Source organism: Chanodichthys erythropterus, chromosome 15 (assembly GCF_024489055.1).
Source record: "Chanodichthys erythropterus isolate Z2021 chromosome 15, ASM2448905v1, whole genome shotgun sequence".
NCBI lineage: Eukaryota > Metazoa > Chordata > Actinopteri > Cypriniformes > Xenocyprididae > Chanodichthys > Chanodichthys erythropterus.
Genome location: NC_090235.1, coordinates 42,099,951 through 42,113,291, shown reverse-complemented (window position 1 = coordinate 42,113,291; position 13,341 = coordinate 42,099,951). Strand labels below are relative to the sequence as shown.

Genomic DNA, 13,341 nt, shown 5'->3' with positions numbered 1-13,341 from the left:
TACCAAGGATCCAAAAAGGCTGACTCAGTTTCTGGTTCAAAGTGAGGCAGATATTGTCCTCAGCGAGACAGATGGAGTCATGATTGTTGTTTGAATTGAGTATTTCTGTTACAGTTCTGCAGGAAAATCCTAGAAGATCAATAGTCTTACTTAGTATGTAAACAAATAATTAAATGCACAAACAATCCAGTGAATGATAATAGGCTACTGCAGACAAAAAAAATCCTTTTTTTACGTTTTACATAAATGGCAATGTAAAATGACATGATCAAATTGTTTTCTTCTTCTGAGAGCCAAGAACAGAAAGCTAAATCTGCAATTAGCTCAAAGTCAAAAAAAAAAAGGTCAGTCAACAGTGGAAAAAGGTACACTGCACTCTTATTTGATTTGCAGCTGAATTCAGCCACACACATATGATACCGAGATCATGAGTCAATAACTTGCCTTGAATCAATAATCCATAATGGTGATGGGGCTGTAATGGTCTGGAGAATGTTCTCTGCAGTCAAACTGTTTGTTCCTGATTTACGTAGAAAACGGAAATGTAATGGAAATGCCAGGAGGTCTTGGAGTTGAATGTTGTCCTAATAATGGAGATGATGTGGTCATCAAAGCAACATTTGATGTTACATTTGATGTACCTAAGGAGAATTAGATTCTGATTAGAATTTTTTTTTAAATTTTACAACACATACAAATGGATTACACTGTAAATGGTTACTTTAACCACAATATTTTATATTCAAACAAAATATTCTTCTAATGCAAACATATTGTATAGTGGTAATTTTAGAATTGTATGTTAATATTATAAAACTTATGACCAATTTAAAAGATAAAAATGGTCTCACCTGTTTATGAATACTCCAACTGTTGTAATATGATGAAAATGAAGTAGCTAAGATAGTCCAAGATTTCTTAAAGTTCCTCTTTGTCTTTCCTTTCTCTTTTATATACAATGTCTTACTGTTTTAAAATGAAGTTTCACCTCTTTAAGTAGTTGAATATAAATTTGATCAATGCCAACTGTAAAATTAATTTCTGCATACAAAGTCATTACAAAAGCATATTACATAGACATTTTGATCAATAAAATATTGGAAACAAACAAAGACAAATGAATGAATGAATGAATGAATAAATGAATGAATAATAATAATAATAAAAAAACTACAACAATTAAAATGAGTAATTGTTTTAAAAAAAGTGTATGGTGTTAAGGCCTCTGAATAAATGGCATTATTTTTGAATCCAATAAATATATTTTAAATATATTAACTCATTACAAGTTTAAATAACTAAAAAATGAGTACTGCTATTTATTTTAGATAAACATAAATATGAACATGACCTTAACACCAACTTAAAGTAGTAAAAAATTAAACAATCCCAATGGCTACTGCTGCCTTCACGTGCTATCGGAAATGTCCTACTTTTGACTTCTTAAGTCATAATTTTTAGTTTGTCTTCGTAATTTATTTAATTCTCTATAGGAATATAGGAATTTCAATAGAAGGCAGGTTGATTCTTGCCTTCTTTTTTTTTAGAAATGTCATTGATTAATATTTTGTTATTAAAGATATTTATGTAAAATCATATTAAATTATGAAATAAGAAACTTTTATTTACAATAATTCCGATAGCACATGAAGGCAGCATAAATTCCCACAGAGGCTGTCCACTGATTAACATCCACCTCTGTATCCCCCCCCCTTACGGTGGACAATGCATTATAGCCACTTCATCACAATGCAGTCATGATAGCTGAAGTATGTGGGCATTATGTCAATCGTAAGTTTATCCAAGTCAATATCTTTTATATATACATGGTCAATTAATGTCCCATTTTCAGTTGTTGGTTTTTCAACAATTTGTGTAAAACCAAAATGCTGCATAACATCATGAATTGTTGAATTACTAAAAAGGTTTTCATTGAAATCCCCTAAAATTATTTTTCCACCTGGTAAGCAGTTTATTTGATTAATTAAGGTAATCAACCTCTCTCTAAACAATGGTAAGATATATGATGGTGGTCTATACACAACTGCCAAGGTTGTGTTTAAATGTTGTATATTGCACGTTAGACATTCAATGTTAATACATGGTAAATCAACTAAAGTAGCTTTTACATTCTGTCTATAATAGATACCAACACCACCATGATTTTCTTCTTTTAGTTTAGCAAAAACATCCTGACTTGTGTCGTAAGCAACATTTCGTGGTTTATCATAAAAATAGTATCCAGTAAGACTGATTTCATTCTCAAAATAGTTTGGTTTTAACCATGTCTCTGTTACACAAATCATATCTGCTTGAAAATATCTCTTATCTTGGCGAATATCTAAAATATGTGGATTGACTCCTTGAACATTGTGTAACATAATTTGAAATTTTACACTTTCTGTAATTTCCCTTGGAACAATGAATGGAGGCATACTCTGTAGAGCTTGCTCAATGTTGTCTTTTGCAAAAATAACATTTTCTTTGAAATCTTCTATTATGAGTCCATCAAGACAGGTCACTCTACTTAATGCTACATATGCTTGTCCTGGAGCAAACATCTTTTTCATTGAAACAACAGCTTTGTTCACTGTCAGACCTTGTACTTTGTGAACTGTGCACGCCCAGGCCAGTCTCAAAGGATATTGCCTTCTGACACCACCAGTGCTTGTTACTTTTTCTTCTTCAGGTTCAATTGGTGTACTTTTCTCCAGTCCAGGTTTTAAACATGTTTTTTTACCTCTAGCTTCTTTACCAACATGTTCATCATCAAATTCGATATATATTTTTGATGGAAACATTTCATCATCATCATAACAAAATTCTTTAATTGTCCCAAAGATTCCATTCACAAGACCATCTGAGACATTAATATTTTTCAGCAGCATTACTCGAGCATCAATGGCTAATTCAAGGGATTTTTCCAAACTACTGTTCTGCACTCTGGAATGAAACCCATCCTTTTTTTCCATTCGGCCATTCTTAGCATTTCTTTCAAAATCTTGAGCATTTATAGTAACCGTGTCAGTGCATACTTTGTGTAACTTTGATATATTGTGATCATCAACTTCACTATTAGTTGCATAAATATGGATATCTGTACTATCATCACCATCACCTGTTTCACATTTCTTAAGCATATTAACATCTTCTTCAAGCATTACTTCATCTTTTTTACGTAGCCTTAAACGGTTTAATAATTCTGCAAACTTTTTGTCCTTCTGACGCATAATCTCTGTAAGTTCAACAAAATGAAAGTTAGTTTCCCAAAGATTAACACCGTTGACTGGTTCAGTGTAAAGTGGTTTTCCTTTAACAGGAGACAGCTGATAAAAATCTCCAACTGCTATCACAGAGACATTTCCAAATGCAGAGTAATCACCTGTTTGTTTGATTTGTCTCAATCTTCCATGAATATATGACAGAAGTTTATGATCAACCATTGAAATTTCATCAATTATTAATATTTGCAGTTTTCCAAATTTGGCTCTCAAGGAATTAATTTTTTCATCTCCAAGTGGTTGATATGGCAGTGTAGCATTTATTCCAATGGACAGAGTGGAATGTACTTTAGCTGCATTTTTTAAGTTGTAAGCTGCAACACCAGTTGGTGCTGTTAATAGCACGTGTGTCTCATCTGGGTTCTCTGTTAACCTTGAAAGTATGCGAGAGGTTTCATAATAGATTGCTTTTATCAGCACTGACTTTCCAACACCTCCTGGACCAGATATAAAGACATGAAATGGATCTGGGTTTTCACCTTGTACTTTTGCTAAACACCATTGCCGCACTTTGTAAAAGATTTGTGACTGCTTTTCATTCAAAGACCGTAGCAAAGCCAAAACATCTTGCTTTGTCATAGCAGATGGATTGGATTCTAGTTTTGAAGGACCTACATTTGGTAATAGATCAGGTATAATATCATCACCTTCCTCTGTTTCTATTTGTTGTTTCTTACTCTCTAGACATTCCAAACGTTCAAGTTCTGCTTCTGGACAGATTTGGGCCCAAGCATCTTCCATTGGTCCGTGCTGTTCTAAATCATCTTGAGCTCTTTGTATTGTGTCTGCTTCTTTTTCAAATTTTGCCATGTTTGTGTCAACTATAATTTTCACTGACTCAAGCTCATCATTATAAATTGTTACAAATCCAGTCTCATAAAACTCCTGATGGGAAGGGAAATGTGGTGGCTTCAATTGATCTCGCACAAAATGAGGCAAAAATAATTCCAAAATACTTTGATAATAATTTTCTGGATTTTTAGTGGGTGAAAAACGGGCATATCGTACAATGGCACAGTTTGAACAAGTTCGTTTTCTCACAAAGCCCATGTCATTTTCCAGTTTTACTCTATCTGCACACAAGTATTCAGATTTACTCAAAACTCTGTACTCTGAGGCAAAGGTTGCTAAACACATTCCAGTAAATTCTTTGGTATTTGGACGGGCTCTGTATCTCTCTGTGATGCTTTTCATCCATATGCCATCACTGTTGTCATCTCCACATTCAGCTTTTTTATGTATAGTGTTTAAGGGTAAACTCATTCTTATTGTATTAATTCCAGTTGGAATGAACACTACTTTCCTTGACCCCTCTTTTAGTTTCATGTTAGTCAGCCGATAAACACTTTCTTGAGCTGAGACCTCTCGATTATGTAAAAACACACTGCCAAGTTTTCTTAAAGCTTGTTTTGCATCCATATTACCTTGACTGTGTGCTTCTTTTTGAGCATTAGCCAGCAGCAAACCCATTTCTATCTCAGCTTTGGAAATATAGGAAATTATATATACTATACAAGAGTAAGCATCAACAACAAATTGTATATCCATGTTTGCATTCCAACATCTCAGAAGATCAGGATTATATTGATTAACCCATACATCACTTGGCTTTCTCTTCAAAACAACATTTGTTTTTTTCGTAATTCTATTGTATGCCATTTCAAATGTCTCTTGATTTATACCAATAGATGCAAACATAGAGTCAACTGAATCAAATGCAACATCGCTATTCAATAAACATTCTCTGACTTTTTTCATTACAGCTTCAGCTAACTCTTTTGATATTTGTTTACAGTTTGTCTTTTTGTATTGTCTTTCATTTTTTTCATCATCAGTTTCTTTTTCATCTTTATCACTCTTGCTGCTTCTTGTAATAAAAGTATTTTTGCTTGGTGGACGTGGAAAGTTGAATCTACACACAGTTCCTTTCTTTTTACATGTTTTTGCATGTCTTTTACTGTGTTGTTGCACACTGCTCACTATTTCATGCATTTCTTTTTGCTGTTCAGGTGGCATTTCACAAGTGACATAGCGATCAACAAATGCTACAACTTCATTATCATCATCTCTGTCCACTTGAGGTGCATTTTCAACCCAAAACAGACAATGTGTATGAGGTGAACCACGTTGTTGGAATTCTATTCGATAGAAATAATCTATTATTTTTCCAATTGGTTGGGCTGGAGACATAATAACATCTTTCAGAAAGTAGTGAAATCGATAATCAAACATTCTGGCAGCAGTTACAGGATTACGTTTCAACATCCCACATCTATCAGACCAATCCAATTTATCAATAGGTGTTTGACAGCCCTCTTGTTTTACAATACATTGCATTAGCTCTGTCCATCGCAAATCCGCTGATGAAAATGAGCAAAACCATGTTGGAATACCTAATTGTCTAACCATTGCAAATAAATCTTTTTGAACACTTTGCCAAAAAACAGGAGTCCCTCTCACAGGTTTCAAAAATTTATAACCCTGATCAAAATTTAAAATCTTTTGCAGGGATTCTTTGTTTGTTAGCATTTCTGAAGTAATTTTTGTTTTGTTGCTTGTGTCATAGCCTTTCCTTAAAGCAATAGATACATTTGAGATCACTTGATTAAGCTCAGACAAATATTGTCCATAAAAGATGTAGTCCAGGTTTTGAGCAAAACGTCCATCTGCATTTAGGATTCTATTATTTAAATATCTAGACAGTGTTAATTTTTCAGGTCGTGAATCATGAAATGTTCCTGTTGCATTTGGGAAGAGAACTGGAAAGCATTTTGCTTCATTAGTTTCATCCATTAACATTCTCACTGGATTGTTGCCCTCTGCTGGTGCAAGTGACATAATTCCATCAAAATGTTGATCTAACACCTCTTGTGCAATGTCAACTGGTTGCAAACACGAATCCATAAACAAACCATGTTGCTGTCGATCATGAAGTGTCTCATCAGTGATGTCATTGTCTTCATTTTCAATATCATACTCTTTATTAACACATATGCCCAAGTCTCGTTCATTGTTATCACTTTTATCATTTATTTGTTCTTCTGTTTTACTCAGAGGATTAATCCAACTTTCATTAAACTCTACATCTGTATAGCACTTGTTATATTGTTGTAGATATTTTAAAGCAGTTTTTACCTTATCAACGTGCACAAACTTATATTCATAGTGTCCTTTATATGTCAGTTTTCTCTTAAGCTTTACACGAATCATCAAATCCTCATCTTCTGATCTTGGTAAAACATTCACCACATCTGTAACATTAGATGGAACACATGTCACTGGTCCATGAACACCATTCTGTCCACCTCGTGGTAATGCCATCATTTTCATGAATGGGATATGCTTCGCTATTAGATGTTGCTCAAGAGAGTTTAAACAGCTCAATTCAGGAGGAATAGGATCCAGAGTGAGATTGTTTGCAACACTTTCAGCAGGCATTTTACCTTCAGAAATTTTTCTATCACATGTGTGACAAATCCACAAATATTCCGCTGGACTATTTTTATACACACATTCTTCACTGCAGTCTTTATTACATTTATGAAAATCATTCAATGTTATACATTTTTCTGCAATGCAGCCAGCCTGGATAGATTTTTGAATATATTTATTTTTATTACAGTATTTCACCTGCATTTTAAAGCAGCAGCGATGACAAACTGAACATACATATTCAGGACCTGTTGATATTTTTTCTTTAAATTGTTCAATCACACAATCAATCTCTTTCCTTTTGATCTCTGCCTCATGATGAGTTACAGCATTTCTAATTTTAATGCTACTAGCAAAATTAATATCATTTTTATATTTCTCTTTGTTATAATGAATCACCTTAGTCTTGTGCATTTCATCTTCACTATATTTTCTAATACTGTACTGTTTCAAACGTTCCTTGTGTGCGGTATTCTCTGCGTATTTGTCAATAGAATACTGTTTCAAAGATTCCCTGTGTGCGGTATTCTCTGCGTATTTGTCAATAGAATGCTGCTTCAAAGATTCCCTGTGTGCGGTATTCTCTGCGTATTTGTCAATAGAATACCTTTTCAAAGATTGACAGCGCGATTCATATTTATTTTTGCTTAATATTTTTAATTTTTCTTGATAGTGTTCATTTTCATTATACATTTTAATACCAGATTTAATTTTCCTATGTTTGTACATTTCATCCTCATGATATCTTTTCATTGCTTTCATTTTTTTCCCCTCATTTAAGTCATAATTACTATTGTATTGGACTTTCTGTCTATAAAGCTTAAGTGGGTCTGACTTGGGATTTAATGATGCAGGAAACATGGAAACTTCAACTGGTGATTTACAAATTGAAGCACAGCTACCATCCTTTTTTTCACACATAGAACAACTTCATAATGACAACTATTAGCATGTTTCAAGTAAATCCCCTTGTATTGGCAGCTCTGTCTGTTTGATGTGGCATTTAAGGCTGAATACTTAAGCCATTTCTCTTGAGTAAAAGTAAATATGTCTACACCAATTAAATCACTGGCTGCTTGTATTTCTAGCTCTGATGCCCAAGTTCCAACATATTTCATTCTCAAAGTGGCAATATAGTTCCCAACAGAACTGTGTCCTTGTCTGAGATACTGAATGTACCTTTCTTCATTTTGGAGAATATGAGATACAACAGCACGTCTCACTTTTCTGTGTTCTTTTTCACTTCCACTTACAGCATAAGCTATTGATCTGAAAAAGCAGTTACCATCACCCACAATATCTTTGGTTTTACAAGGTTCAGCCATTTCAACACTTTCATTTGGATAATTTTGTTCAATTGAAACATGTACAATGTTTAGCTTCAAGCAAATATTTTTTTGTTGCTGTACTGTTAATGGACTAAACTGAAAACAAACAGTGTCAGTTTGTGAAATGAATTCAACATCTGCTGTATTTTCATTTCTTGGGCATGCACTGGGCATTTCCGTTTTCTTTTGTGCATAACTTTGAACAAAATATATTTCATCTGCACTAGAGAAATCAGTCAAAGAGTAACTGCAACTTTCCATTTCTGATTTTATACCCTCAGTCATTTTTTCTATTTTAGTATTTTCCATCACAGGATTACATATCACCTGATTATTTTGAATATCTTTGTCAATTTGTGTACATGTTTCATGCACAGGTATTGCATCTGTGTTGATAAAATCAGTCAGAGTATTACTGCAACTTTCCATTTCTGATTTCATACCTCTACTCACTGGTTCTGCTTCAGTATTTTCTTCCACCACTGGATGGCACACCAAACGATTGCGGAGAGTGTTATCATTAATCATATTTGCCTCGACCCCAGTTACCTCAAAAGGACGATTTTTTGCAATCAATGATGCACCAAGTCTCCTGAAGTGAATGAGCAAAGATTCTATGCTGCCATAGAAAGTCACTATACTCTTACCATACTGTGCATATGTTCCATCAGAGCGTCGTGAATGTGGATCAATCACTGCATACCATGAACCTTGTCTGACAACTGCACATATGGTGTGGTTCATATTTACCAAACATGCATCAAACCTCTGGAATGCTTGTTTTACTGCTTCATCAAATGACATGGCAAACCCTTGTAGACCTTCATCATAATGAGAAATGCCAAACAACCCTGTGAGCAATTGTCCATACTTTATTGAAAAAGTGCAATTATTCAACATGTGTGTGTCAGGCAGCTCAGCAACTTGAATGTAGCCATCTGTGCAATCGTTGATTTTCCCTGCATCTCTCATGGCACTGTACAGGTCATCTCCGTGAATGAGGACATCATTCAGGTCACTGACGGTCCACTGCAACACATTTTTCATCTTAGACATGACAATGGCAATTAAACTGTTTGCAGCACATTGCTTACCACCATTGGGATTGAAACGGGGATGTCCTTGATGGAAAGAGCCTCTTATGCAAGATCTCTGGGGACATACATCAGTACCAGCATTCATTTTCATCTCATTATGTTCAGTAGTAGAGACATAGGGAGAGAAACATTTTGACTTTTGTACACACTTATTCACCTCAACCCCCGTTACCTCAAAAGGATGATTTTTTGCATTCAAGGATGCACCAAGTCTCTTGAAATGAATGAGTAAAGATTCTATGCTGCCATAGAAAGTCACTACACTCTTACCGTAAGCTGCCATTGTTCCATCACAGTGTCGGGAATGTGGATCAATCACTGCATACCATGAACCTTGTCTAACAGCTGCACATATGGTGTGGTTCATATTTACCAAACATGCATCAAACCTCTGGAATGCTTGTTTTACTGCTTCATCAAATGACATGGCGAAGCCTTGCAGACCTTCATCATAATTAGAAATGCCAAACAACCCTGTGTGTAATTGTCCATACTTTATTGAAAAAGTACAATTATTCAGCGTGTGTGTGTCAGGCAGCTCAGCAACTTCCATGTAGCCATCTAAGTGATCGTTGATTTTCCCTGCATCTCTCATGGCACTGTACAGGTCATTTCCGTGAATCAGAACATCATTCAGGTCACTGATGGTCCACTGCAACACATTTTTCATCTTAGACATGACAATGGCAATTAAACTGTTTGCAGCACATTGCTTACCACCATTGGGATTGAAGCGGGGATGTCCTTGATGAAAAGAGCCTCTGATATAGGAAGTCTGTGGAGACAAATAAGAAACAGCATGCATAGTCATCTCAGCATCTTTTGGAAACTTTGGCATAGACTTTGAATTAGCGTCTGAATCAGACTTTGGGTAAGAATCGGTAAAATTGGCAAATTCGGAACAATTGGCAAATTCGGAACAATTGGCAAATTCGGAACAATTGGCAAAATTAGGATCAGGCTCTTGTATTTCTTTTCTTTGTTTAGGAGGCTGCAAAATCTCTTCAGGATTAGCAGCCAGCCTGTCCGCGATTCTCCTCTTGGCTGCCTGAGAACGCTGAGACTGCTTCGTCCGAGGCATCTGCACATACACAAAATATAGGAAGATAAATTAAATGACATATTACTGCATAATAATTAACAAAAAATACATTAAAGATTTTTTTTAAATTTAGTTCACATTACAATAATGTTTAGTAACAATAATATTGCATGCTACTCTCCTTACTTTGGTCTTTTGCACTTAAAATGTTTATATATGAAAAAATTAAATAAATACAAGCATTAACTTTTTCATTTTTAAATGTTTAACTGATAAAACTGAATGGTAACTAAACTCACAACTATTAACATATTAGCTAACCATAATAACCAAACAGAACATAATTACTCACATATATAACAAACATAAAATTAACCTGCATAGTCATTATGCTTTTCAATAAACAGATTGCACTAAAAAGCCATTGATAACGAATACACAATTCTTTAAATCCCTACAAAACAACCCTGTTTTAATTAGAGCTATACTGACATCTAGTGGTGAAATCATAAAGTTACATATTTTATTTATTTCTTTGTACCAATGAACAATAATTTAGCTTCTTTGCATTTGAAAGACCTTTACCCCATTTTTAACTTACAAATGGTGTCAAATAATTATTAAATGTTCAGTTTAGAGATTATTTTCCCAAACAGTTTCAAAATGCAGTAAATGTGCAAATTTTCTATTGCATTATATCATAAGCACACATACAAATCTGTGTGCATCTATGTATATTCACACACAGCAATTCAAAAGTGTTGAAACAAAACTAACTTATGATCATAAAGGATAAATCATTATTCAAATTCCAACACCACCACCAACTACTCATGATTGTTTTCATTATTTCAAAATGTGCTAAACAACAAACTTTAGCAAAATTATTTAAACTGGAAAGTAGAAAGTGGAAAATCATGTATATTATATATAAGTGATCAAATTGAATGCCTCGTTGCTTGATTTTATAGTTCTGTTTTTGTGTGTCTGTGTGATTAACTTTGTGCCTTAAAATAAAACATTTTTCAATTATTCTTTAAAAAGGCTGTTTAAAATAAACAAGAATTTTTAATAAAACATGATGTGAGCTTAATGAGTACAGGGGTGTGCTTAAAGGGAAAAAAATATATACCCATTAAGCACAGCCAGACTATTTGCAATTAATAAAGTCCATCTTAATTGAAATGCTTTCCTCATTTAAAATACAATAAAATAATTGTTGTGTGAGGGATTAATATTTTACTTTAACGTAACTTCTTGTACTGAAATCAATATCTTTTGCACTATAAATGTCTCAATGTAGATTTTCATGACCTTTATAACTACATTCACTCTAGTCCTACAAAAAATGATAAACATTTGAGTTTTTCTTACCTATAAATAAAAAGAATATAATAAAATAAAATAAAAATTTATTAGACATATCTTCAGAAAGCACATATAATAACTATTTACAGAATACACAGTATATTACACAAATCTTATCAACACGCTATCTATTAAAAAAATTGTGAAACATTCACTACTTTACCCAAAATACTTCACTGTTGGACATATTATTGCAATATCAAAAGAACTATCATCTTACCTCAAATCACGTTTCTGCAAATCTTCTGCAACAAAATTGAGAAAAAATTAATAACATATAAAGAAATACATTTAAAGACTTCACACTACATTTTAATGCAAGCATCACTAAACACGGCCAATTATGGCTTTTAGTCAAAATTGTTTATTAAGAGAGATACTGATATCATTAGGTATACTTTCATTTTTTTTGTTTTACATATAATCTGATTCTATTGTTTATCCACGAAATTATGTGATCTAATGAGCATCACTGATTTAAAATGCTGTATCAAGTATGTTTCCATGATTGCTTACTTGACTTGACTGTCAATCATGTCACGTATTAGTTATCTGCCCTCTCTCTTCCAATCACAAACTTATTATGCTTTCAGTTATGTACACAACAAACACAGAAAAACGTTTAACAACAAGTGAAACATGAGACTGATAAAGTACGATTATTACAATTACGATTTAATTATGATTATTAAAGTATGTAATTTCGATTTCATATTCATGGTACATGGAAAAATTTCATAACAATAAAGAATAAAACATTTACACAACAAATGGTTAAAAAATTAGCTTTAGTTAAAAAGACTAATGGTGCGTTCAAGTCATGTCGGAAAGATCGTATTTACGAGCAGAACCAACATGAACGCCACCACAATGTCGTAAATACCAGTGGGAATCTCGTAATTTTCTTTAATCTCCGATCTGTACGAGTTGGGGGCATGTCAATCAGAAACATAGTGAAATACCACAATACTTACAGGTATTTAGCAGTGACATTGTCAGGCTTTTCTATTTACAACGAAGTAAGCTGATTCCCAGCAAAAAATACGATAGCATCACAATATAAAAATGTAATATGTAACAATAAATTTTACAATGGCTTCATAAATTAATTAAAAAACATAAAAAAGCAACATACAACTAATGCATATTCTTTGCTCTACATTTTCTAGAAGCAGAAATGTTGTTATTTTGTGTAATTAATTTAGACAAGGCCCACCGCCATCATACTCCGACGAAAGTGACTTGAAAGACACCTACCGTTGTACACACGACTTTCCACCTCATAAATACAAACTTCCCAGGAGGACTTGAATGCACCATATGAATAACATTTATCACGTGTCTTGCCCATGCACTGCATGTGCTACACGTTGTTGACGCACTGCATGCGTTATACAATATACTAATGTATCTATAGACAGAATTTACATCGTCAACAAAATATGAGTAAATATAACACAAAACTGGTATTTTTTTATGAACTACCCTTTAAAACTGAAGCTAATGATAAATTCAACCAAGAAGAAAAACAGATGAAGCTAGAGCAATTAACAATTACACCCTTACTTTCCAAACATGTCAATACTAAGAATAAACTACATGAACTACTAACTATTAAACTAATAATAGCAATCACTGTAAAAAAAAAAAAGAAGAGATTTATTTCGTCTTATAATCAAATTACTGTCCCAGTCAATTAAGAATCTAGAACTGAAATAAAACGTTGCCTTTCAACATTTATGTAAGAAATACAGCCACACAATATGCAAACACACAAAAAACTACTTAGAATA

The 13,341-nt window shown here is 33.5% G+C and overlaps 2 protein-coding genes across 4 annotated transcripts; both read right to left on the bottom strand.

Moving 5' to 3' along the window:
• Window positions 1-1,730: 1,730 nt before the first annotated feature.
• On the bottom strand, window positions 1,731-7,406 carry LOC137037194 (uncharacterized). The gene has a single exon (XM_067411002.1). The coding sequence runs from the start codon at window positions 7,404-7,406 to the stop codon at window positions 1,731-1,733; it is 5,676 nt and encodes a 1,891-aa protein (XP_067267103.1).
• A 1,504-nt stretch (window positions 7,407-8,910) lies between these two features.
• LOC137037900 (uncharacterized) lies at window positions 8,911-13,138 on the bottom strand. Of its 3 annotated transcripts, none has more exons than XR_010897324.1 (3): window positions 11,769-13,138; window positions 9,856-10,219; window positions 8,911-9,790 (listed from the first exon to the last, which is right to left on the bottom strand). XR_010897324.1 is itself a non-coding variant. In XM_067412284.1 (3 exons), exons 2-3 carry the CDS (start codon window positions 10,217-10,219, stop codon window positions 9,057-9,059), a joined length of 1,116 nt encoding a protein of 371 aa, XP_067268385.1. In that variant the 5' UTR covers window positions 11,769-13,138; the 3' UTR covers window positions 8,911-9,056. The 3 variants fall into 3 exon arrangements, 2 of the variants coding, with proteins under 2 accessions (XP_067268385.1, XP_067268386.1); XM_067412284.1 differs by having other exon boundaries at window positions 8,911-9,088; window positions 9,136-10,219; XM_067412285.1 differs by having other exon boundaries at window positions 8,911-9,070; window positions 9,136-10,219.
• Between the last annotated feature and the right edge of the window lie 203 nt (window positions 13,139-13,341).

Bases quoted from the DNA above. Each gene is read 5' to 3' on its own strand.
- LOC137037900 (XM_067412284.1), bottom strand. From the start codon at position 10,219: ATGCCTCGGACGAAGCAGTCTCAGCGTTCTCAGGCAGCCAAGAGGAGA. The intron at 9,089-9,135 runs GTAAGCAATGTG...GTCATGTCTAAG, and splicing joins CCGTTTCAATCCCAATGGTG to ATGAAAAATGTGTTGCAGTG.
- LOC137037194 (XM_067411002.1), bottom strand. From the start codon at position 7,406: ATGTATAATGAAAATGAACACTATCAAGAAAAATTAAAAATATTAAGC.